General features: G+C 45.7%; 1 protein-coding gene and 1 long non-coding RNA gene across 2 annotated transcripts in view; both read right to left on the bottom strand.

Annotated features, from left to right (window-relative positions):
* Positions 1 to 26,370, bottom strand: part of MYLK4 (myosin light chain kinase family member 4) — an 89,161-nt gene that overhangs the window by 19,102 nt on the left and 43,689 nt on the right. The window contains exons 4-5 of the mRNA XM_049715428.1: positions 4,340 to 4,418; positions 716 to 821 (exon numbers count right to left, since the gene is read on the bottom strand). Of these exons, the coding sequence (XP_049571385.1) occupies positions 716 to 821; positions 4,340 to 4,418 (185 nt within the window). The remainder of the gene's footprint in view (positions 1 to 715; positions 822 to 4,339; positions 4,419 to 26,370) is intronic.
* On the bottom strand, positions 20,738 to 23,196 carry LOC117197081 (uncharacterized). Its single transcript, XR_004477565.2, has 2 exons — positions 21,304 to 23,196; positions 20,738 to 21,124 (listed from the first exon to the last, which is right to left on the bottom strand). It is a non-coding gene; the product is annotated as an uncharacterized LOC117197081 (long non-coding RNA).

Raw genomic sequence — 26,370 nt, 5'->3', positions numbered from 1 at the left:
CTAAATGCATCAACAGATGAATGAGGAAGATGTGCTACATATATACAATAGAATACTACTCAGCCATAAAAAAGAATGAAATAATGTCATTTGCCGCAACATGGGTGGACCTAGAGATTGTCGTACTAAGTGCAGTAAGTCAGACAAAGACAAATTATCATATGATATCATTTCTATGTGGAATCTAAAAAAATGATACAAACGAACTTATTTACAAAACAGAAACAGACCCACAGATAAAGAAAACAAACTTATGGTTACCAAAGGGGAAAGGCGGGGCGGGTGGCAGGATAAATTAGGAGTTTGGGATTAACATGTACACATTACTCTATATAAAATAGATAAACAACAAGGACCCACTGTATAGCACAGGGAACTCTACTCAATATTCTATAATAACCTATAATGGAAAAGAATCTGAAAAAGAATAGATACATGTATATGTATAACTGAATCACTATACTGTACGCCTGAAACTAACACAACGTTATCAATTAACTATACTCCAATATAAAATAAAAATTTAAAAACATGAAGAAGCAGTACGAAAGCTAAAATAATAAAAATAAAATAATAAAAATAAAATAATAAAAATAAAAAATGATAAAAATAAAAACACTTATAAGAATTAAAACAACAGAAAAGGATCTGTCTCTTTGAAAGCGCTCTTCTTTCCTCTTGTCGCGAGAGTGTTGAAGCTGTGAGCATTACTCACCCTCCTAGGATTTCAGTTCTGCTCACGGTGTAGAAGCTGTTGACCGCGGCCTGCTTGGCTGTCACGATGCGGTGATCAAACGGCGCAGGTGGTGCCCAGGCCTCGTCTGGAGGTGAGAGAAGGGCCGCGTGAGAAGGGGCCCGAGGGCCAAGCCTGGGCCTGAGTGCAAATGTGCTCATTTAATAAGAAAACACAGTGGGCACCTGTTTGATTTCTAATGATCCAGGGAATGTAAGTTTTCATTTCGTGTTAGGATACACGGTTCATGAAGGTGACGCGCAACACCTTTGAGAAAGGGTGTCAGGGCCTCTGCACCGTGGCACCTATCTCCCTCAGGGCAGCTTTCAGAAACGTCAAACAACTGCAAATCTCCAAGCCCCGTACAGTCCAAACAGGTAATACTTTCAAACTGGAGATATCTGAACACAAACCCCAGAAACTGACCCATTTTTTTAAAAGCACCACTGATAAAGTCCATTATTTTCTTTAAGGCAGAGAGAAAAAGATGAAAAATTTCTTCGTGTCATTGAAAGGTTTGATATTACTATATATGACTTTCCAAAATATTTTAGCCAGTATTCAAGACACATTTAAGGCGCAAAGGTGCATTTTTTCCTGGCTGAAATCCAACACCCAGTAAAACTGGCGAAGTATATATTGTACAGCTCTCAAATTTCTCCCGCCTTCTACCTTCCAGCCTAAGCATCTAACCTCCAGTCCACCTCAGCTCTAAAATACATCGTTACTCACTAATATTCTTCCAGTATCCTTTTTACTTTTCCACGGTTACTTGCCGTGAACCTATTCATTTCCCCATTTATTCATTACTTAAACATCTACTGCGTGCAGCTTCTTACGTGCATACAAAGGGTACGAAGGGAAGTGAGTAGATAATAACTTCGCTTTCAAAAATTTACATTTATTCAAAATGTAATTCTTGAGCACTTATCTTGAGCTAGGTACTTTGCCAAATGTTCATATTTTTTAAGATTCAGATAATATAAATCTCTGGGCAGTTGATTTGATGGGGACGTTCTCCCTTCACACCATAAATATGCTGAAAAGTGAAGAAGGTATGAAAGAATTCTCTTGGTGGCATTCGTCTCTTCAGACCAAAAAAAACCCAAAAGGGATTGAGCTATGAACACAAATGCCATCAATGTGGCATGATGTCTCTTCCAGGCTGTTAGGCTAAGTGAAATGTAGTCGGAAATGTTTGCTGGAAAGGTTAAGGAGCTTTAAAGGGCTGGAAGAAAAGCCGTTTCCTACCCAGGGGGGCCACCAGATCTTGCTGCCTGGGGGTCTTTGCTCCAGGGAACCCCAGGACTTTGTCTTGTTGGTCCCCCCGGCGCCTCTGGCTTCCTGTGTCCTCCATGTGCATCTGTCACCTGCACCTGCCGCATCTATTCTGCTCTTCTTGTTCTCCTCCTGGACCAAGCTCACCTCTGCCCCTCTCCGCTTACTGCTGCCCGAGGGCTCTGTTGGATGAGAGTTCTGCAAAACAGGTCCTGTCGCTGACTTTCCTGTGGTTCGTGATGTGAAAATGGCTTTTCTGCTGCCATTATTTTACCTGGAATATAAAATCCAGCCACAGCTCTCAAAGTTTCCGGGAGAAAACTTCCAGATGGCCAAGTTTCTGAGCACTAAAGCATCCTCAAGATGATGCTTTGTTGAAGGGAGGTAAGCTTCGCGATGGAGAGTTGGCGATGTCAGTGTTCGGGGTGAGATGAAGCAGGATCATCCCCGTCATCCCAAGCAGCACGGTTACAGGCGGAGATGACCAGCATCCCGGGGACTGTCCTAACAACCTCATGACCCCAAGTTAGTCCACTGACCCTTTACAAAGGCAGTCATTTTATGACTGCCTAACTAGTCTGATCTCCATTTTTCACTTCCTTTCCTTAAAGACAATAGAAGTGACCACGTTAAAGCAAAATGAAAGGAGCAGTGGTCTCTGAGTGGTAACAGCAGAGAGTCAGCCTTTACTGGTGAAAGAACTGACCTAACAAGTTTCCCAACAGCTCCAGACCTTACTAAAAACATCTCTGCAGTGATGGATTTCTTAGTAAACATTAGTGTTACATTTAATTCTTGGAAACTTAGACTTCTCTACAATTAGTTTCCAAAATACATTAGTTAAGAATGAAATAAGGGGAATTCCCTGGCGCTCCAGTTGTTAGGACTCCGAGCTCTCACTGCTGAGGGCCTGGGTTCAATCCTGGTCAGGGAACTAAAATTCCACAAGCTGCGCGGGGCGGCCAAAAAAAGAAAAAAAAGAAATAAGAATTACGTCTTAAATCCCTAAAAAATACCACAGATGTTTGAACTGGGATGGTCTTTGCTCCAGACATCATAACGTAGAGTAATTCATTTGAGTTGGCTACATAATTGCCTGAATTTATATGTGAAACTTCCCGGTTGAGGAAGAATCATTCAATGACCTACTGTGTACTCAATCCTCACAATATTTGGGAAGCAGCCAATTTAGACATCTGATCAATCTGATCATTGCTCAGTTATCGATCTCAGGAAGGATGTGCTCTATACTGCTAAAAATAGGAAACTTTTACTTGATATTTTAAAAGTACTGGATGTGATTACTACTAATCGTTATATCCATCTATCATTTGGTAGAAGACTTAGAAAACCATAAAATGCCTGAAAGTGTCACAGGCAAGAAGAAAAAATAACGGCAAGAAAACGTGGCCAAGAAAACTCCACACAGCTGGGAAAGCGGCTTCTAAACCCCTGCTTTACAGCAGAGTCACTTCAGTGATCCTTCGATATGGACTCAAATTGCAACGGCACATAGATCTGCAGAAAACGCCAGCTGTGGAAGCAAATGCTTTACACCCTGCCTTTCATAGGATTGACCACTGTTAGTTCTAGAACACACTGCTCTTTATTTGAACCCTTGTCCAGCCCCGTTTCATCTGGAATTTCGGATTCTCCTTTTTCCTTAGCTTCTCGGTCACCAGGCTTTTCCTTAGAACGAAGCCCATTTTTCTCTTCTTTGAACACTGGCCATTCATTTTTATCTGCAGAGCCTTGCTTATCATCCCCAGAGCTATTATTTTCTTGTCAGCTCAGTCTCTCTGGGCATGAAATGTCTCTCCCATCTTCGCTTTCTCTTGGCTCTGTGGAATTTCTTACGGCAAAATCTTCTATTTCATCCTGTGGTCTTTCTGTATGAAATGCGGCGAAACTTCTCTGAACTAGAGGCAGGGGTCTTCTAAGCCTATTTCGTGTTGAGCTTTATTAAACGTTTCTTTCTCAGATTGTTCTTCGGGGAAGAGCTCTCTAAAAGCCACCATAGGACACAGTGTTTTAACGGAGGACGCAGGTGTAATTTTGGCTTCACAGAATGGCATCTCTATACAGGCTTCTCTTTATTGGCAGATAAAAGCTTTGGGGAAGAAAAGTAGGAGAAAACATGACCAGTGGACCGACAGCTGGGCCTCCAAAGAATTTCTAGTTTGTAACTAGTAGGACCCAAAGCCATTCAAACAGCACTTCACCCGACACAGGGCATCACAAACACGTAACTTCCTCTGAACAAGAACAACCTCGCGACTTGTATAACAGAGCTTGACCCACAAATATCTAGTCTTATAGAAAGGTTACCTGTGGGAGGTGCCGTCCTTTTGCCTTTGTCTGGTGCTGCTTCCTTCAGGCCAGGGTGTGAGCACACCTGCTCCTTAGCCTGTGGGCACACGATTGAGTAATGAGTAATGTGGGTTACACATCACACCAGGCTCTCTCGACCTCAGCACTTCTGACACTTGGGGCTGGAGAATTCCTTGTTATGGGGAATGTCACAAGGATTATAGGATGTTTAGCAACATCTCTGGCCTCTGCCCACCCGAAGCCCACAGTACTCTCCCCCACCCAGGTGTAATAGCCAAAAAAATGCCTCCAGAAATTGCTAAATGTCTCCGGTGGGCAAACTCACCCCATATTGAGAACCATTATATTACACAATTCAAACACAGAAAAAAATACCAAAATAAATAGTAATTTAGAGGGCAGAACAGTCTGAATTAATGAAGCCCTGTACAGACTAGAGTATTTGAAAGCAAATGACCTCACTATTTTCAAAGAAATTTTGTAAAACTCTGGCATTGTTTGTAGAAGAAGGCCCATCTTCATGGATAGATAAAGGATATTGTAACGCGATTGTCACCCTTGACCTCTGTTTGCATTGTCTTGATATAGTTCACATATAAATCAAATAAAAATGAGAGGCTATATGTCAGTGGGTTTTGTAAACCAGAAAGTAGGAGAGTAAAGTAAGCTTTTATAAAAGGGGCTTCTACATTGCTTAGATAAACAGATGGCCCCTTTCTAAGGAGATAAACGTTCTTTTCACAGTCCTGGTTTCTCTGAATTAGCTAAGCAAACCCTTTTCAAATACCACATAAATCCACCCAAATTATCATAAGTTCTGAAGTTATACATTATAAGTTAATGAAATTGTATGGATGTCCAAAGAACCAGTCTTTTTTTCTTTGGAAAGAGAGTAAAATTTGCCTGAGGGTGACTTGCAAGCATGAAACACCATGTAAGTGCAGGTCATAGATACCAAGACAAATTATAAATGTGCTTTTAAACAATCCAAAGGGCAGTCCCATAGGTTCAGAGCCTTTCCATTTTTCAGATAAGGACCTTCAAACACAGAGGCATGTTTAGTAACTCTGCAGAAAACCAAAACTAGAGATTAGAGCCCAGGAGTTTGGAACTTTCTAAGTGAAAGGGCAGGAAAATGTCCTTTAGTTTCCCTGCTCTATACTTGCACAGCAATCAGCACATACTCCCACCCCAGTATAGCTTGCAACATTTTCTTAAACATTTTTTTTCTTTCTTTCTTTCTTTTTTTTTCTTTTGCGGTACACAGGCCTCTCACTGTTGTGGTCCCTCCCGTTGCGGAGCACAGGCTCTGGACGCGCAGGCTCAGCAGCCATGGCTCATGGGCCTAGCCGCTCTGTGGCACGCGGGATCCTCCCAGACCGGGGCACGAACCCGCGTCCCCTGCATCAGCAGGCAGACTCTCAACCACTGCGCCACCAGGGAAGCCCTTCTTAAACATTTTTTCTCATCAATTTCCCACTTTTCCCAATTTTTTGCATACCGCCAAAAAAAACCCAAAAAAACAAACAAAAAAACTGGTGTGTCAGTTAATTTCAATCTATCAAAATATGTAAAATTGAGAATTTGGCTGTAAGCCTCCAGGGACGTCTCAGTGTCAGTGGTGGGTGCTCACAGGATGTGCTGACGCTCTCTGGGTGCAGTGTTCTGATTTGACCAACAGGAGAACTATCAATTCTGAGGAAGGTAAGAAACAAGCTTCCAAACCAGACCATTTTTTCCTTTAATTATATATCAGATATGATTCACCATTTAGATAACGTAAGAAGGTCTTTATTCATTGCCACAGGCTATTATGTTTTCATTTCCCTAGGTCATACTGACATCTAGAGGAACTTTGAACTGAAGAGTTCCCGAAAAACAGAAGACGTATTTCTCCTCTTCTGTTTCTGGGCAGCGACTTCAGTATGAAGTTCGTTCTTAGTGTTTCCAAGTTATATGTAGAAGTTGCTAAAATAGGAAGTACAGGTGTGTAAGCACATCTTGTTTGTTTTCCAAAAACAAACGTATTCTGTACTGATTAAAGAGGACTGGTCAGTGCTGGAAGGATTATGATCACGGTCTGCTAAGGAATAAAAAAATCAGGCCAGACACTGTGTCCTTTGCTGAATTCATGCTGACGGACCAGACGAGCACGAGGGCCCCATTTCACTCACAGTCACTCATTAATTTGTTCACTTAATCATTACTCATATATTTGCACATGGATTCCTGTTTTTTGTTTTTTGTTTTTTTTTTCGGTACACGGGCCTCTCACTGTTGTGGCCTCTCCCGTTGCGGAGCACAGGTTGCGGATGCGCAGGCTCAGCGGCCATGGCTCACGGGCCCAGCCGCTCTGCGGCATGTGAGATCTTCCCGGACCGGGGCACGAACCTGTGTCCCCTGCATCGGCAGGCGGACTCTCAACCACTGCGCCACCAGGGAAGCCCCGTGGATTCCTTTTGTAACCATTTCCCCATTCCTTTTATAATATCAGTGGATGTAGAATGACTCGGGAAAGAAAGGGGATTTGGCCCGAATACCCAAGTATTCAAAACAGAGTTTTGCTCTCTCTACTCTGTCCCATTTCCTGGGCTGGTGTCCTGAGTGGACCTGTGTTCCCAAGCTTGTCCAGCTAGTCTTTGAGGGGCATGGAGGAAATGTTAGAACTAATTTCTATTCTTTCTCCATTCTTTTCAAATGTATATTTTACTTACGTTTTAAAATATGTATTAGTAATATTGAGCACATATAATTTATGTCTGTAATATATGAAATGTTTATAAAACTATGTATACATGTATTGCTTATCCACTTATATCATTTATAAATAGAGTAAAATATTGCCACATGCTTTGAAATATTTTGCCGATGGCAGTGAACAATCCAACTACTTCGGAGACCATTCCTCTAGGTAACACTGTTTCTCACATTCTGCTTTTCTGAAATATGTGCTTTAGAGAAGAATCATTCTAATCAGCAGGTTCAAGGGCAAGTACCTAATGAGAGCTATCAGCTCAATTCTTGCAAACCCTTCTCCACCTTCTACAAAGTACTGCTTTTAAGAGGTCAGGATTCGTTCTTCAAATGACCTTTGTGACAGAGTAAACCACTTCATACTCCTGTCTCTGTTGTGGTTTCGCTTATTGCCGTGGCATCGAGACCCTTAGAGGAAGCAACACGGGTGCACAGGTGTGTGCCGTGTACCACCAGCCTCACCAGCCCAACACTAAAACCCTACTTTTCCTGAGTGGTGGGATAACCAAAAGCGAAATTCATTCGATTGAACAACTTTGCCCAATCCCTCTTTCATTCCCGTTCAATAAAAATCTATTTTAGAAAGCAGGCCTGAAATGGCTTTAACTTTGAAATAACAAAGACTGAGACAGAGAAGGTTGCTGCCTTCTCTGGATGATCCTTTCCTGGGTTATGGTACTGTCCCCGCCCCGGGGGTATGGACCTTTCCCTACACCTCTTCTTCCCCAGCACCACACAAAGGGTCAGGGTTCTAGAAGTGCCTGGTGAGCCCGTGTGCACGAAGGAAGAAGTGCTTTCCGGAATGGTGGTCTCATGGCGAGAACATCCGTGTGTCAGGCTGCATCACTGAAAAGCCAGACCACCCAGGCACAACCTGACGTGCACCCTGCCACTAAGTCTCACATCCTTCGCATCACTTAGCTGATGTTAAGTGACACCCACAGTCCTGCATTTGGGGACTACAGTTGCTTCAGAAAACTGTTTTCTTAACATCACAATGGGCCACGACTAAACTAACCGCATAAATCCTGAGCTGAGGGTATATTACTGCTTATGGAGGTGCCAAGATGAACATGTTTGGTAATTTTAACATTATGCCTTAGAAATACAAAAGCAAAATTACAACAACTGTAATGACCTTGTTAAACTCTGATTAGAATCCTCGTGGGGGAGAGAGAAAAACAGAGGCTAAAAGCAGACAAAGAGAGGAATTTTCAGAAGAAATATTAAAACTGTGTTTCCTCGCCTGAGCACAGATGATTGTAGAGATCACTTGTGAGAGCAATCTATTTCTCTTCATCCTCAGGGCACACTCAGACTTCCTGGGCATTAAGGCGAAGGCCCCTAAAGTCCCTGGCTGATACAACCCCCTTTGTGATGTGCAGGGTCTGGTAGGACAGGACCTGACGTTGGCAGGAAGGCAAGTGCTGACCCTGACCTCAGAGCCCAGCGAGTGGACCCTCCCCAGGCTGCGGAAAACATCGGGGATAATCGGACAGAAGACTAAAGCCTCTTGGTGTGTCCACAATTCCAGACACAGGCTTCATCCAGAAACCAAGGAAATAGGACTCCTCATGGGTGTATGTCAAGAAAGAGCCCGGAATCAAAGGCATTGGTTCAGGAAAGTCTAATCGGAGGCTCTGTCAAGGGAAGAGACGCGGGCAATCCCGCTTTCATTTGATTATAAGATGCATGGACAGTTCCACAAAAAGGCGGCACACTGCACAGGGAACAGCCCCTCCAGCCAGAGAAGACGGATGGGGGCCCGCACTGCTCAGAGGTGCTGTCAGGCTACTCCTCACTGACCACGGGTTTTACTTAATCTAAACACACTTTCGAGTTTTCTTAGCTCCACAACCCCTGCTGCGGCCAAGGCCCCGTGGCCACACGTGGGTGCTGAGCAGGGCTGTGCAGACCCAGGGTTACGCGAGAGGCCGGCCCTTGGTCTGCCCTGCCGCCTGGGGGGCCAGGCTGTGGACCAGAGCCGCAGACTACTGACTATATAGGCCTCCTCCACCCTCCTCTCCAGCCTGGCTTTGTCGATTCAAAAGAACTGGTTAGAATGAACCTGGAACAAATTAAAAGTCTTCTCCTAAAGATCCAGTCACATTGGGTACTTGGGTCATAAGGATTTGACTTTCCCTCGTCTCACTGCTGACGGATGAGCTCACCTGAGACATCTCATACCAGATCCGTATTTTCTGACTTCCTAGCCACCGCCGTCTCCCCGTTCAGCCCTCCGACGCGTACCTGCTCTTCTCCCACAAGCTGCCGACGAGACTCTGCCTGGCGGCCCCGCGCCACCCCGCTTCCCACCTGCCCAGACTCTCCCGCGCTCTGACCTGGTGCTTCTCGGCCACCCGGGGTGGCGGAACGTCTGGCAGCCATCAGCGCCCGGGGCGCACCAGGGAATCTCACGACCCTGCCCGGGTGGAGCCCGGACGCGGAGGCTCTGAGGCCCGCACGGACCGGACCGTCAGGCTCTGCCGGGTTTGGGGGCCGCGGCTCGCCGGCGCCGGCCCCGCCCCTCTGGCTTTGGAGGCGCTTTGGTCCCTCCCCGTCCGGGCGGCCCCACCAGAGTGTGGAGGCCAGCAATACCCCGGGGAGGCCATGTTGCTCGTGTTTCCCTTTACCCCTGCCGCCTCCCACCCACCTTCAAGGGTCTGACCCTCCCCAGGGTGCACGATTACCCAGCAGACCACTGCCTCCCAGGGCCACGTGTGGAAATGGGTCTGGGGCACAGCCCCGAAGACCACAGCCCCCCCCCAGGCTGACCTCGGGAGGATCGGGGTGGGGGGAGCCAAGAAAAAGCCCGCGCTGCCAAGCGCCCCTCGGGACCCTCCGCCCGGGACCCTCCACCCGGGACCCTCCGACCAGGACTCTCCGCCTGGGACCCTCCGCCCGGGACCCTCCGCCCGGGACCCTCCGACCAGGACTCTCCGCCCGGGGTCCTCTGCCTGGACCCTCCGCCCGGATCTTCCGCCTGGGACCCTCCGCCCGGGACCCTCCGCCTGGACCCTCCGCCCGGCCTGCTGGTCAAAATGTAGTCATGGCAAGTGATTTAATTCCTCCACCAAAATGGAGGTGAGCAAAAGAGGGGAGACTCGGGCTGAAGTGGAAGAACGCTACCTTCCAGGGCGCAGAACTATTGACACACTGCACGCAGAAGCGTGTCTGAACAGCCCGAATCAGCGCAGGCCTCTGCCTTCTGGGGATTCTGTTCCCAGAACAGAACGTGCACTTCAGACCGGGCGGCAAAGTCACTGAGGAACGAAGGGTGTGTGTGTGTGTGTGTGTGTGTGTGTGTGTGTGTGTAACCAGTTTCAAACGCAGGTATAAATGGGATTAGAGCTCCTTGATGTTCATTTGATTTAAATGAGCCTTACTTAGTAAATTCCTCTCTTATACCACACAAGACCCGACCTTGGAATGTTTTCACATGAAGTTTACTTCGTTTTATCATCACCTAATAAAACTCCCTGATTTCTCCGCGCTGCAGACAGTTTTGTAAGGATTCATTTCACATGGTATTCTCAGGCTGCTTGTTAATTTTTATTTTAGGTTCGCTTTTATCACCCCGTTCGCTGTCTCCTGCTCCGAGTAAGCGATGGGCGGTTCAGCCCACGCCCCCCGCGGGCCTTCTTGGAGGCGGGCACCCCCAGGGGGGCCCAGTGTTCCCCAAGGGAGGGGCTGTGTGGTCCCTTGGCGGTAAGGGAAGTTCGGAGGTCTGAACTTAGATTCACTGAACGAAATATTTAACCTCGCGCTTCGCCTTTCCACAGCTTCCCCAGGGCAGCAAATTTTGAAAGCACACTACAAAGCGAAGTGGCTTTCAAAGGCTATCTCTGAAAAACAGTGAGAAGCCGCAAAGCTCTCAAAAAGTCTCCGAATGTGGAATGTAATACAAACTCTGTAAGTATAAACCCATCTGTTATGACTATCCCCAAACGTTTAGTTGCCTGGTCCCTTCTACTCAAAGTAGGTCCGTGGCCAGCACCACCACCTGGGAGCTTGTTAGAAATGCAGACGGTCAGCCCCACCACACCCACTGGATCAGAATCTGTGCTTTCACCAATCCCGCAAGGCTCCGTGAACGCTAACATTTGAGAAGCGCTGGCCTAGGTAACACACATAAGGACTTGGTGTAAAGAAACTTTTCACAAAATATTCATCACGGCCTCTTGTATTGATTTGAATCTTGCCTCCATCCACGATGAGCGAATGTCACGCTTGGGGAAGCTCAGAGGGGGGCGGGAGGGAAAGGGGGCGGAGCCAGGACACAGCTCAGCTGGTCTGGAAACCAGTGGCCTTGAGGGGCGTAGGCGGGGGAATCCAGCACCGTGTTGAACACTAGTGACTTCCGCAGAATGTCCAGAATCTTGACACCGACCCAGGGGTCCTCACAGGGACTCAGAAGAGAATGCCAGCCTTGATACCACGTGCCGAGAACCGGCCACTCACCTCTGGGGTCTCCACTGATGGTGGGAGCTCTGGCCACAGACAAAAGCAGCATTGAGGTGTAAAGGTCCTGCTACGGACTGAACCTTTGCATCCCTACAAAATTCATATACCGAAGCCCTAACTCCCAGAATGAATGTATTAGGAGGCGGGACCTTTGGGAAGTGATCAGGCTTAGATGAGGTCCTGAGGGCGGGGTCGGACAATGAGATCAGTGTTTTTATAAGAGGAGGAAGGTATCAGGGTCTTCCTCTGTCCCTCTGCCACGTGGGGACACGGAGAAGGCGGCTGTCTGCAGCCCGAGAGAGGGCCCTCATCGGAGCCCGACCGTGCTGGCCCCCAACCTCAGGCCTTCAGCTTCCAGAACTGTGACAGACAAACATCTGTTGTCCAGGCCGTCCGGGCCACGGCATTTTGTTACAGCCACCCCAGCTAAGACAGGGACAATGAAAACTGTCACAGTGGAAACTCTAGAGAATTAGGGATATGTTCTGCTCAGCTCCAACCTGCAAAGAACAGTTAGGATTATTAACACAAGTGCTCTAACTTGGTTATAGCAAGCTGACTGTCAACTTTAAAAGGAACAAAAGTTATCTTATTTAGCCCAGTTCTTATGAAACAAAATTTAGAAGCCCACAGACAGTACGTGGCCTCTGATACGGTCTAGTTGTCTGTGCTCTTACTCCTAAGGTAGCCTTAAACCCTCAATTTACGGAGAACATAAATACCTTATCGAACCCTTGGTGTTTTTACCTCACTGTCTTTTGTCTTATCGTGGACGTACGGGAAACTATTCAGCGAGCACTTATACCAGTCATTAAAATAGGGAAAAGCTTCAATACTGGTTGGTAAATAGTGGGTGTCTTGCGACCTCCAGGGGTCACCCCCAGCTCCTGACCCAGCCGCCCTGCCAGCCTCTGGACCTTCCTAAGACCCAACAACTCGGGAGTCCGTACCTGGCGGGGTGGGGACCTCTGTGTCCCTGCTCGGATGGGCGAGTGACTGAACTCCCAGTTATTCAACTCAGTCCTGCACAGGGAACAGGGATAACGTATGAGTGCCCCTGGACACAAGGGCAGACTCCTGGCTACACAATTTTCAATATTTGAATAAAGGCTTGTAATTTTATTTTTGCTACCCCTACGAGTTATCATTAGTGGGAAATTGGAAAGTGTGCCTTGACAGTCAAGGGGAGAGCCGTGCGTGATGAGTGAAGAGGACGTGGGTGTTTCTACCAGCACCTCCTTTGCTGCCTTAGGCCTTGGGGCAGTGGTTCTGCAGTTCACTAAGCTCCTGCCCCAGACAGCCTTAACAGTAGCTCTGGGCTGGAGCCCGAGAACACTCTTCACGAACTCTGTAAGTGATTCTGATGTAAATGGTCCAGGGGCCATACTTTGAGGAACCATACGGAATTCCTACTCATTATTCAACACTGTACCCAAGAAGGTTTCCCGTTGTGAATTCTGCCTTGAAATGCTCCTTCCCTTAGCCTTTTACTGAAAGAGGAATCAGTCTTTCTTCCATGTGTGTTGGCTGTGCATCTATCATGCATTTATCATGGCGACCCTGCCTAGACACCTCGGTATCCTTAGCATCTAACTCTGTGCTGGATCAATTGATTAATTGATCGATCGATCGATTAGTAAGTGGGGGGGTGCGGATGCCAGACAGTATTTGCTGAGCTCCTCAGTCACCTGTATAAAACGTTATCTTGAGGGATGAGCTAGTTATTATATCCTTTAGTACATCCTCCTCAGTATGAGGCTAGACGTCCAGCTCCCAGGCCACCTAGAAGTCCCCACGCTCACGCAGTGGGCTTTGCGGGCATGCACCTCTGACAGAGAGCCCGTGCTCTGCTCACACCGCTGTGTCACCAGTTATGTATCATTTTACCACTTTCCCAACAAACGTCTCACACCTCATAAAAATCATTTGCTTTACGTATATATTTCAGACCTATTATTCATACCTCTGTATTGCCCATAACTTCCTTAACATGCTTCAGAGACACTTAATGAACACTTCCAACGACGGAAACGAGAAGAGGTTAGGGTGTCAGCACTGCTACATTTTACTTCAGTAGGATTATGAAGCAATTTTGCCTAGTGAGCAGCAGCTATTTCCTTTGAAAAGTCTGATTAAATCTCTTTGTACATCACGTAGCCCAACACTAAGGTGCTAACTCAATGCCTTTGCCTTTGCCACTGCCGTCCTTCACTGTGTCTGTCCTGGGATTAAGGAGCCAGCCTGTTCGTTATTCTAATGCTCCCTCCGCTCTCAAAGTCCACGAGGCCACGGGATGTAGACGGCAGCTCGGTGGAGTTAGAGCGCACACTCCGAATCTTTGTCTGCTGGCACGAAGACGCCTCTTGGGGGCTTTGTCAAGTACCTTCACCCTTGGAATCTACCTCCTGTTGCGATGATGGTTTAGTAGTAACCAGATGCCTGCGCGGAAATGTCTTTAGGGCAGATTGTGGAAAGCAGTGTGCTTGTCTGTTTGGCTGCGTGATATTAATTTTCCATTTCTCAGCTGGCGGGGCGTTGCTTCAATGGCGTTGGCTTCTCCCCACTGCATTAGGCCCTGTCAACACGAGGAGGGGGCGGTCTCTTGGGAACTTTACCAACAGAGGCCCGTTTCCCCCTCTCCAAGGGGAAGGGAGTGTGGTGGGTTAGTCCTGTTTCTTCCCCAGCATCGCTCAGAGGCAGTGATGCGGGGATGGGCTTGTAAGACGCGCACATCGTCAGCTCCTTTGCAAATCTGCAGTCTCGGGCAGCCTTGGCAATGAGCCTGTCCTCCTTGTTCAAACAGGGAGCTTCGTTCACTGATTCAAATAAGAATAACATTCGCTTGTTTGCCAAGGTGAGAGATTGCTGCGTCAATGAACAAAACCAATACAAGCGAAAAGGTAGCATTTTCCATTATGGAAATAAGCTCTTTACTTTCCACAATGGCTGAAGGCAGAACCAGGAGAAATAGGAAAAATCAGCTTAGACGAAACATCACAGGTTTAAATTAGATTTTAAAAAGAAATTAAGATAATGGAAGTAGTTTGCTGCACAGTCAGGCGGGTGAGATACATAACTGTTCTGTATTCCCAACCACACAATTTACCACAAAAGAACCCAGTATTTTAACAGTTCAAAATAAGACAAAGAAATAGAAAACTTACTAAATCATAAAATCTATTTAGCATTTGAAGAGACTCTGAAGGGCATGTAGCCCGAGCAGCTCAACTGAAAATGAGAAAAATGAGATTCTTCCCAATTCCACCCAAATATAGGAGATTTTAATAATATTTGAAACGTTTCTGCTAAAAGGGGTGGCTCTGGATAATACTGGTGGTTCTTCCTACAACACCTTCATCCTTAAAAGTGTTAACAGGGCTCCGTGGAGTACGGACTCTGTCCTCGTTTTCTCTCACTAAACATCCACCCACCACAGTACATATTCCAAATGTACACACAGTTCTCAATATCCCATTTGTTATTACACAGCAGTTTTCTGTGACTTTTAGAACAATAGGCAACTATAGATGAATTTATGTTAGGAATTGGTATAAGCATAAGCATTAACCTGTGTTATGGTATTGGTTTGCCAGAGTGAGAAGGACATAGTTAGGTCGAGTAAACTTTAAAGTGCCTATTTTTGTTTGGAGGAAAAACTTCTTCTCAAATAAGACACAATAATGGACAGGATTGAGGAAGCTCGATCAGCACCTGCAGGAGGTAGCTCAAGAGAGTCCCTAGGCTTGCAGCGTACAGGGCCTGAGGACCAGGAGGGGCTGGTCTGCCTTCCTCGGCTTGCTGGGGCCCCGCATGGAATTCTCTGTGGGTTTCAGGAGAGCAAAACCCTGTGTCGTGTCCTGCCGTAGGAAGCAAAAACAGCGCACACTTGCTCGCCCACCTTCCTGGAGACCGTTTGCTAGACTACGCCCAGAATAGCAGTAAATAACTGAATGGCTCCGATGAGGTGACAGCTGGCCTCGGCCGCAGCACTGCACAATCACAGCTGCAAAGTGCAGTCATGGGTATTCCAAGAGTAGGATTGCAGTCTGTTTTCAGTTAGGAACCTCGTATAAAACCGTACTCCATCTACATTCCCTCCATTCAGCTGTGCCCCCCTCAACGTGCTTAATGAACTCTTTCTTCTTTGTGAACCTGACTGACACACAAAGGTAACCCCCTTAGGTAAAAGTCATGAGCAAAATGCTCATATAAAACCACAGGGGCCGATACCCGTTTGTCCTTTTCCTCTGTTCACTGAGAGGCACGGCATGCTTCATGCCCACAGGCTAGGCTATCTCATCAAATTCCAGAAAATACATCTAAACTGTGAAATGAGAAGCTGCTAAAAGAAAAGAAAAAAAAAATAGAAGTAACTTTTTCCATCTATTCTGGTCACATCTCATTATTTTTATGTATTAAAATTTAGGCAATAGTCTAAATATACTTGAATTTCACATTTAACGAGACCAGTTCAATTTGGCATTTAACAATCACTGTAAAATTTTTCATTTTGATTTAATCAGTTATAAGCAATATATTTTCCAAACTGACCTCATTATTGGTGGAGTACATTTACACAAATACATAACTTACTATAGCAACATCGGTCAAATCTGAACATGAAAATTTCTTTACATGCTATTACTTTGCTGTTCATTTTCTATTCACTCCCACAAAATTACTCGTATTGGCACCAAATTTTCCTATTCAATAGAGAAGTAGCATTATTTAAAAATAAGTAAGTTCAGTTTCCAGGTAGATGTTATAAAAAATATTAAGTACTTTTTATGACTTCTAGTCTTAGTATCACCTCAAAATTTTTTCTCTACTAAAAGTTATGACAATTAATGTCAAAGTCAAATGCAGGGGTTTTTTCTTTTTAATTTTAAAGAAAATTAACCAGATGAGGATTACAACTCCTATAAAAATCCACATTCTATAAAACGAGGACTCCAGCTGCAAAAAATTCCTCAACTCAAAATCCTAAAATCTAGGGGTTGTTTCAAGTGATTAAATAACTAAGACTAGTTTATTTTATAATACGGATACATAATTTTTAATGAAATAGCATACCATTTATATGCATTTCATAATCATCCATATTTTTATTAAATCTTGGTCCCATCAACACTGATTTAACCAAATTCACATCTTCAAAGTGTACATAACCTTTTCCCCCTAGATGATCTAATATCTTTATTAAAATGTAAAAATAAGAATTTTGATAGAATTATCCTAACCCTATATGTAAATATACTTCCTCTAAACAATGTTTTATTTTAATAATTAATAATGTTAAAATAAGTTTCCTTACTAAAGTCAAGTACTAATCAAAGAACACCAGCTCCAAACTAAAAACAAAACTTGGGAAAGTTGACTGAATCTATAAACATACTTGTGCTTGGAGATAATAGAAATGTGTTCTTACGAGTGATATTCTTTGATGAAAACTCTGTTTTTTAAATTTGCCTTCAAGCATTACATTTTGTTACCTTCTCTTTCAATAGTTTTTCAAACCACTTTTTCAGAGGTTACCAAAGAGTTGATCTTTTCTTAATCAAAGTTTAACGTCACTGATTTGCCATACAACGTAGCCTTTGTCACCATGACTTTTGGCTGTGAAAAAAGGAAAATAAATCACATCTCACCTTCCCATTCCCTCCAGTGACAGCACAGAAGGAGTTGTCCACTCTCAGATGTGCTGTGACCTAAGCCATCAGTCTCATTAGCCTCAGGTAGCCCAGGAGTTAATTAGGTACTAAGATGCTCAGGGATTATACCAGCTCTCAGCTTCTCACAGGCTGTGTCTTGTTTATATTCAGGACTATATGTTCCTTCCACTTAATATTTTGGCTTCTTACTTTGTACTCCAACTCCAGTGAAAAGTTCTGGTCTCCTCCCCACCCGGCTCCCTCAGTGCAGAAGTCTTTATTAAAGACTGGGTTTGCCTTCTGACTGCGGTATTTTCCCTACACAGCTCACATGCTTGAAAACATTATCTGGTTTCTTTCTAAATGAGCACCTCTGGTAGGGCACTTGTAAAAATATCTAAAAGTTAAAATCTAAACCCTCCCTGTGTAAGCCATGTGCCTCTCAGGGTTCAGATGACGCCCTTTCTCTTAGACGATATGTTTTCACCTCATCCCTTTAGTGGTCCTCATGACTCACGCGTGACCAGGAACTGAGAGGTGTTTGGCATTTCTTCCTGCTTTGGCCTTCATCTACCAGGCTTCTCCGTCCACTGGTGTATTTGACATCTATGAGCACTGAGCCCTGGTTTATTCTCCTTGGAGAACTCAGCGACACTTTCAGCTAAACTCTATACAAATGATCTCAGAATTCTGTCTCTAATCCCATAATCCCAATGATTGCTAGATCTCAACATTTTGCCATGCTATAAGGCTTTCAAACGGTACAAATCTAAAATAAAACCCCACATCTTACACCTGCATTGGCTTGCCTTCAGTGATTCCAGGCTCTGTCAACAGTGCTGTGACGGTCTTAAGTGTAGATCTGCCAGGGAGCCACAGGGTCCGGCTGAAAACAAGCCAGGGCCAGGCCTGAGCCTTGCACTAAACTCCCCCATCCTCCCACCGGGTGCAGCCCTCAGAGGAGGCTCACCAACCTTAGACCCAAGGCCACGGCAAGCTCCACCGTTCAGGCATACGACTAGTACCAGGACTCCAACAGGTGAGCACAGAAAACCAAATGGGAAAACAAATCCTGAAAGGTCTGCTCATGGCGAATAGGGCCCCGATGCTAAGCTTGGGTCCCAGGGTGCAGCAATAGTCTCTAGGGGGGAGCCCAACAAGGTCAAGATCTAGACTCGGCTCTGACACACACAACGAAACTTGAAATGGGGACGAGCAAAGCCTGGTCCTAATATCTGGGGTCTCCTTGGGAGATGGGGTGCTCTAGTCTGGGGACTCAGGCGTAGGAGGCTCACATGAGAACTCAGGGTGCCCACGGGGGGAGCTACACATCTGAGAACCATGTAGAGGTCAGGAGCAGCTTCACGCAATGGCCTGATGTACAGAAAGGAGCCCAGTGGCTGGGCAGAGACACTTCATTTCCCAAGAATTCTAATAGGGAGAATTTCCTAGAATAAAGCTCCTCTGTCTAAGGAAGGGCAGAGAGGTCAAGGCTGCCTAGCATTTCCTGCTTCACCCCAAGCCTGTGGGTCCACTGATCCCTGAGGTCAGCCTGTGGGAAGCTAAGGGCCAGGATACCTTGGAAAGGAGGCGGACGCTTACAACTGAAGGCCCTGAGAACAGGTTCAAGGTCGAAATGCACATTACAGGGCAGTGACTTGCAACCCCAGCTGCACCATAGTATCACCTGGAGAGCCTCTGAAAAATACTAGCCCTGGTGTCCCATTCCAGGCCAACTGCATCCAAGTCTCTGGAGTGGGACCCTCACTTCACATTTTCTAAAGGCTTAGACTTGTCAGACCTAGCAAATGAAAACATAGGATGCCCAGTTAACTTCAAATTCAGATGAACAACAAATAATTGTTTAATATAAGTATGTCCCATACTAAAAAAATCATTCATTGTTTACCTGAAATTCCATTTTAAGTGGCGCCCTGTATATTTTCTGGGGCAACTCATGTTGAGTAAGGTACAGTCAAGGCTTGGGGACAGTTGTCCTGGGGTTGGTTGCCCTCTAATTTGCAAAATTTGTCTTAAGTGGAAAGTGAGTTCTGTCACAGACGAGACTCCCCTGTGAGGTTTATGAACTAGGGTTTAATTCACCAGACTTCAGTGGTGTGTGCAGGAGACAGCCAGGGTCAACAGCAGGGAAGTAAGCAAGACAGTATTGCTGTCCTCCAGGGACTAGCCGTCCAGAGGTGAAATAAAATAATACATTATTTCTTATTAAAATAAGAAATAATTTCTTTAAAATATTTACCCAATTAGTAACTAACTGATCATGTTGACATCTCTGTTTATGAGAGAAGTCTATTTGGAGCAAGACTTACAGAAATAAAACCTTTTTGGAACCTTTTAGATGGAGCATCAAAACTTCATTCTTAAAAATTAACCACTTTGGGGCTTCCCTGGTGGCGCAGTGGTTGAGAGTCCGCCTGCCGAAGCAGGGGACACGGGTTTGTGCCCTGGTCCGGGAAGATCCCACATGCCGCGGAGCGGCTGGGCCCGTGAGCCATGGCCGCTGAGCCTGTGCATCCGGAGCCTGTGCTCCGCAACAGGAGAGGCCACAACAGTGAGAGGCCCGCGTACTGCAAAAAAAAAAAAAAAAAAAAAATTAACCACTTTGAAATACTGATTTAAAGCTTCTGCCGTCTATAGGTTTTCTGGCACCGAAAACCACCTCCAGGTTCGAAGGATGCCTCACTCCTGCAGGCTGCTCTCAGCTGTGGAGGTGGAAGCTCCCAAGCCATGGGGTTCCTTAGGAGATTCGAAGCACACCTCTCAGTGTTCTTTAAAGATGGAGTTTAAAATGTTCAACAGGATGACGCAAGGGACAAGGGGCCAAGTCATAGCACAGACTGTCTTACAATAGCTCATAGTAGCACAGATACTTTGTTACTAATAACGTCCCAGGTACTGAAATCTGCCAGCCTTTCATTTTCCAGATCAGAGTGGTAAGTTTATTCTCAGAATAATGTCTCTTGCACTAACCAGTTTCCAGGTGTGTTTTCTTGAGTGGGAGGGACAGGGTGGACCTGTGGCCAGTCTGCTGGACTGTATGTACCCCGCACACAACCATGGACACAAGTCCAGGAGGGGCACAGCCGTCCTCCACGTGTGCCACAACAGAAAGCAACTGAGGACCATGGCTCCAGGTTCATATCAATGCACAGTTAACATGTATTGAGGATGGTTATCTAATTAACCACAACTTCACCCGGCTCTTCTGTTATCCAGCTTACATGCCTCTGAATTTCCCACAAGACATGGTAAGAAACTTAATTGCAGAAATTAATCTAAATCATGGCACTCTCACATCAGCCAGTTTAGTAACCCAGGAGAAAAAGGAATAAGATGAATTTAGCACGACATTTCCTTGATGAATGCAAGTTACAAAATTTTTGGTGATAGCGGCCCCTATCTTTACCCCGAGATGGTCCATATCCTACATGCTCTTAGCCACCAGTTACTTCCAAATTTTCTCATCAAATTCTCTTACCTGTGGCTCAGTAGAGATGGAATGAAATGAGGGAAAGACTTTTTATTTTCAAACTTTGAGTATGACACGGGAAGGAGATTTCTGGCTATCCTGCATGAGCTTTTCTGTGGGGTGTCAGCCCCATGGTTCATGAACAGGCTTTAACAGGGTGGTATCATCTGAGAAGCTGTAAAGTGCAAAGATGCTTTGGAAGGGCATCTCATATGTAACATTATCCACTAGTTAAAAACTATTTTTAAGTAATGCTAACGTTGGGTATCTTTGGTTTAAAAGAAATAGGCAACTTTTAAGGTCTATAATTTTAAAGTAGGCTCTGAGGATTTCGTTCCAAAGAGCAACATAAGACTGATCATTGTTTTTCATGATAACAAAAGCTCTTTCCTCCAGTCATGGTATCCTTGACAAAAGGTGCTTCTGTAAAGACATAAATAATAAATCAAAGTTATACATTTTCCGGTAAATATACAATAGAATACATATCAGAGTTGGCACGTGAGATAGCTTTTTCTCATCTTTTGTTTTCAAGCAGAAAAGGGCCTGCTGTTCACTGGTTTATTTAAGGAAACCGTCACCGTGTTCCCACTAATACTAACCGTAACCTAAAACCCTCAGGCACTGATTCTGCCGTCCCCGTAATGACAGCTTCATCACGCTCTGGGCTCATATTCGGCACAGGCCACCTGAGCTGAGGAATGACCTCCGTGGAGAGAAGCCATAAGAGTCAGCTGGTTGCCTTTGTCTATCGGTGGCATCCACATGCCGTGTCCATAAGCCCCTGTGCTCTTGGCCACTCAGGTCTCCAGCTAGTAAATTCCAGAAGACGGACCATTTATGCGTGGGCTTGCACATTTGCAAATAGCCTGGTGAGGGCTGCCCAGACCTGTGTGCCTACTTCAGGCCACTTAAACTCCAGAAGGAAAACACCAGTCACTCAGAGACCACCGCCAGTGGCACAGAACTTCACATGATCTCTCACCTGAGCTAAGCAGGGCAACAACAAGGGGCCCGGGAAGTTCTTTAGTCTATGACATTCATGTTTTGAGAAGCTGATTTTAATGATCATGAGAGTCATCAGCAGTGGTTTCTAACCTGAAGCTAAGCACAGTTAACCAGACTGAGTCTCGAAGTCTTGTGAGGAGCCCTGGGTGGTACCCGCTGAGGTTAGGGAGGCCCGGGGGCGGGGGCGGTGCGCCCATCTTCACGGAGCTGGGCTTTACCACCAGGATCTATGGAGAAAGGGCCAGACGCAAAGCTGCGCCTCTGCCGCTGCTCCACGCAATACTTTGCTTCGAGCCGTAAAAAGTCCTGAAGAAAGCAGGCTATTCAGATGCACGAAATCTTAACTCTCAGCGGGGATCATCTCTGTGAAATGCATCACTGGTCCACAGCCAGGATGCTGGGTTCTAGTGGCGTTTCTGTTAACCAGCTGCGTCCCCTGCAGAAGGTACTTCACGTCTCAGAGACTATGGTTCTCGCTGTCAAATGGGCTGATCTCCGCTAGTTCCAAAGATTACTGAGAGGCTAAGGTACGGTGACAAACGTGGACGTGTTTTTGGAAAAAGAAAAGCAACAAAGACACTAAGTTGGCGTGGTCTCCTGGAACAAGCCTGTTCAGCTGTCTGCACAAACGGTGTCTGCTCGGATTCCTCCGCTGCCTCGGTCAAGTCCACCTCCAACGCTGAAATAGGAGTGTCCGTGCCTGACCCTGACACTTGGAAGAGCACTCCGCCATTTACATAAGGGCCAGCACAAAGCTGTCAGCAGTGTTACGTTAGAGAGGGCCGTTCCCACCCCAGAGTCAGGGCACGATTTAATGGTCAGGAATCCCTGGGGACGTCTCTGGGGCTCAGCACGGCCGGGCGATGCAGGGCTTCCCAGCCAGCTCCTTCTAAAGGTCGGATCCCGTCTTTGGGCCCAGACGTAGGTTGATGAATGTGCCCTGAGTTACCATTCGGTGGAGAACTTTGCTTTTATGGTTCCTCCTCAAAACACTCCCACCAAACCCGGAATGAAGAATGCTTTTTCTTGAGTGAAAAGTAACATACGCCAAAACCACAGCGAGATACCACCCCACACCCATCACACCACGGAGCCCATCAAAGAAACAAAAGTAAGTGTTGCTGAGGATGTGGAGAAATTGGAACCTGTGCTCTGCTGGGGGAAACGTAAAATGGCGCAGCCACTGGGGAAGACAGTGTGGCAGTTTCTCCAAAAATTTAACGTGGAGCTGCCACATGACCCAGCAATCCCTCTTCTGGGTATACACCCAAAAGAGTTAAAAGCAAGGATCCAAAGAGACATTTGCACACCCATGTTCACAGCAGCATTATGCACAATGGCCAAGATGTGGAAGCAGCCCCAGTGTCTGTTGATGTGGTCCATCCATACAATGAAGTATTGTTCAGCCTTAGAAAGGAAGGAAATTCTGATACAGGCTGCGACCTGGAGCCTTTTTTTTTTATGTTATGTATATTTTTATGTTTTATGTTATGCATATTTTACTGCGATTTTTAAAAAAGTAATAGAAGCTAATTTCATATGTTTCACTGTTTGAGGACTTTCTTAGGAGAAAGTAGGCTGATCCAGACAATCGTGGGCTGAGAACAGCACCGGGTGACGGTTCTCCTGCAGCGTCCAAGGTCTGAGCACAGGAGCTCGTAGTGACCAAGGGGAAAGAGCACACCCTCAAGGGCATCTGAATCAAGGCCTTCTGCTGACTACTAAGAGTGAACTAGGCCTGCATCCAGTGTCCAGCTTGTAGGATCGAAATCACAAACAAACATGTTCTGCTCAGGTTCAGCTCTGCTTCGGAGAGAGGTACATCTTTGTACCATATGGAAAATAAAGGCATTTTCCCTGCCGGAGGAGGAGATGAAATGTCCACACAGTAGAAGAACTCAGCGCACTGAAGTCCCTTGGGAAGTCCAGGATTTATGGACCCTCTTCTGTGCTAGCCCGGGGTCCATGGGTTGTTATACCCACCTCCCAGGCTCCCAAGACCGAGGCCGCCATGGGCTTTAGAGCCTTTGTGCTCTGCTCGAAGCCCCCCATGCCCCCCCATCAGCACCCCTCCTCTGCTCCTTTAGAAAAACACTCCAGTGAATGCTTCTTTGTAAATGTAGACGAATAACAGAAATGAAAGGATTCTGAGTGAGCACTGCTGAGAGCACACTGGCTAAGAGACATAATTATCTCATTTCTTCCTCTGTTCCCCAAAGTAGTTGAGGTTGCTACTATGTGGTTAGAACATTTTAAAAACTGGATTTGGGGCTATGATCAATACTTTTAAATGATCAACAATTTTTACGGACACAAAATCGACGGAATTTTCAAGGTATCACAGTTAATCAAAATATCAGAATCACTTTTCATTTTTGATAAGTTGAAAATAGCCCTGTATGTACTAAGCAATGAGCAGAATGTTTAAGAGTGATCCTGTTTGGGTAAATTCTTTAAATCACATACATATATGCTGGTATTTCTAAAAGAAATCACAGGAAATGATTAACAGGGCTCACTGTGAAAAGAAACTTGAATTGGGGGCATATAGTAATTTCTCATCATTTTAGAGTTTCCTGTACAGTTAAAATTTGTTACCCCATGGTGTGTGTACACATATTCATTCATTCATTCAGGATAGAATGCTGGGTATGCTCAGAGGAATAAGACAGAGCCCCTGACAGAAAATTCTTATAATCTAGTGAGAAAAACTGATAAGTACATTATTAAAATAATCATGTATGTGTTATAGTTGCTTAAGAAACTGGATTCCCATCCTGACTTGGCCGTTTCCTAGCTGTATGATCTTGGGCAAGCCGCTTAATCTTTCCATGCCTCAATTTTCTTCTGTAAAATGAGGATAATAACAGTTCTTACCCTACAGAGTTTTCATGAGCATTAAGTGAACATATATAAAGCACTTAGACCAGTGCCTGGCACACAGTAAGCTCTCAACAAACGCCCGATGCTATTACAGTGAAGATACAGACAGGAATTACACCAGCACAGGGGAGAGAGGGATTCCTCCTGCCTGGGTCCTGGGTTATCAAGGATTTGAAGAAGAGTTGCTGCTTGAGCCGGTTTTTGCCAGGTGAATAGGAGGGAAAGGCCATCTCAGGGAAAGAGAACAGTCTGAGGAAACGCAGGGCGATGTGGGCATCTGGACAGCCACCCCAAACAGGCAAAGTGAACTCCTGAACTTTCCTTCCAGGAGCTTCTCAAGGAAATAAAAAAGAAAGAGAAACTTTGTTCATTTTTAAAGTCCAGTACGTAATTTGTGTAAAGTCCCACCCTTGGTATGGCATTTCAGACTCACTTGTTAAATTGCTTTTTTATAGTCTTCTTGGTAGACGTTCACACCTGATCAAACATCTGTAAATGAGCCAGTATAAAAAATGAAAATCCTGAAATACAAAGCAGACACGCACGCAGACCTCCAGAGCGGACGGGCAGCGGGGAGGGAACTTGCACTTTTCGAAATCCAATTTGCACCTGCTTCTGGGGTCGAGCAGTTTACAAGATGCCGTTTGGCACTGGAGATGACCTTGTGGCCGTTCACCCCAGCATCCACCACGTGGGACTCCAGGTGAAGGTCCAGCACCTCACACCTGCCTGCTTGTCCCCAAGTCCGAGGTTGGCCTGTGACCCTGGGCTCCTCAGTTTAAAGCCACATTGAGTAAGCATCTCTGTGTGGGAGACTCCACGCCGAGAAGCTTTCACAGACCTCGTCTCCATCCCCCTCCCAGAAGCAGCTGTTACTATTTCCTCCTTGTACAGGGAAAGCTGCACTTCTGAGAGGTAAAGCCATTTGTCCAAGTTCCTGACCCATAGCTCAGGATTGTGTCCACCTCTTCTGCCTCCACACTCGGTGCTCCTTTGACTGCTACGAGCTGCCTCCTCTGAGAAATGCTTAAACCCAGCACACCGAGATGCCAGCCCCGTAGCATAGAGTGTTGGGGACGTCTGACCTGTGGTCTCCACCCACACACCGAGAACCCCCTCGCTGCCCATGGTTCCAGACACACTCTCAGCCTCGTGTCTGGACTGACCACGTCATAGGTTGCCAGCAGCCTATCCAATGTCCTTCTCCCATCTTCCCTTCTAAGAGACCCCTGGATAATGTGCTCGGCTGAAAAACTACATTCTTCAGCCTCCATTGCAGAGGGGGTGACCACTGAGACGTAAGCATGAAAGAGCAAAAGGCTTTCAAAGGAAAACTTTTTGCCCTTCATTCCTCAAGCTGCAGCAAAATCAGATGTTGTGTGTGGCAGGAGCTCTAGCAACCTCCTTGGGACCATGAAGAAAAGGCCAGAGGATTTCAGAGACCTTGGCTTTAAACCAACACCCCTGGACCTCTTGCCTGTCAGGGTCTAAACCTTCAGGTATTTAATTCACCAGAGTTAGAATTCTGTTTCTAGAAGTCACATACAATTCCTAAGTGATACACTGACTAAACATGGGCACGTACTAACTCTTACCATTGTTCAAATGTTTACACTGGCGTGGTTAGTAAGTCAGACCTATTTGAAAGAATCAGTGAATAAAGATAGCTTTTAGTCATGTATTTTCTCAAGAGAAAATAGCAGAGGTAGAGCTGCTATTATTAGGGAGTCTGTGAACTTTCAGATTTTACATTCATAAGGCTGAATGTCACTAGTCTC

The sequence above is a fragment of the Orcinus orca genome, chromosome 10 (genome assembly GCF_937001465.1).
Source record: "Orcinus orca chromosome 10, mOrcOrc1.1, whole genome shotgun sequence".
NCBI classification, from domain to species: domain Eukaryota; kingdom Metazoa; phylum Chordata; class Mammalia; order Artiodactyla; family Delphinidae; genus Orcinus; species Orcinus orca.
This window is presented reverse-complemented; position numbering and strand designations above follow the sequence as displayed.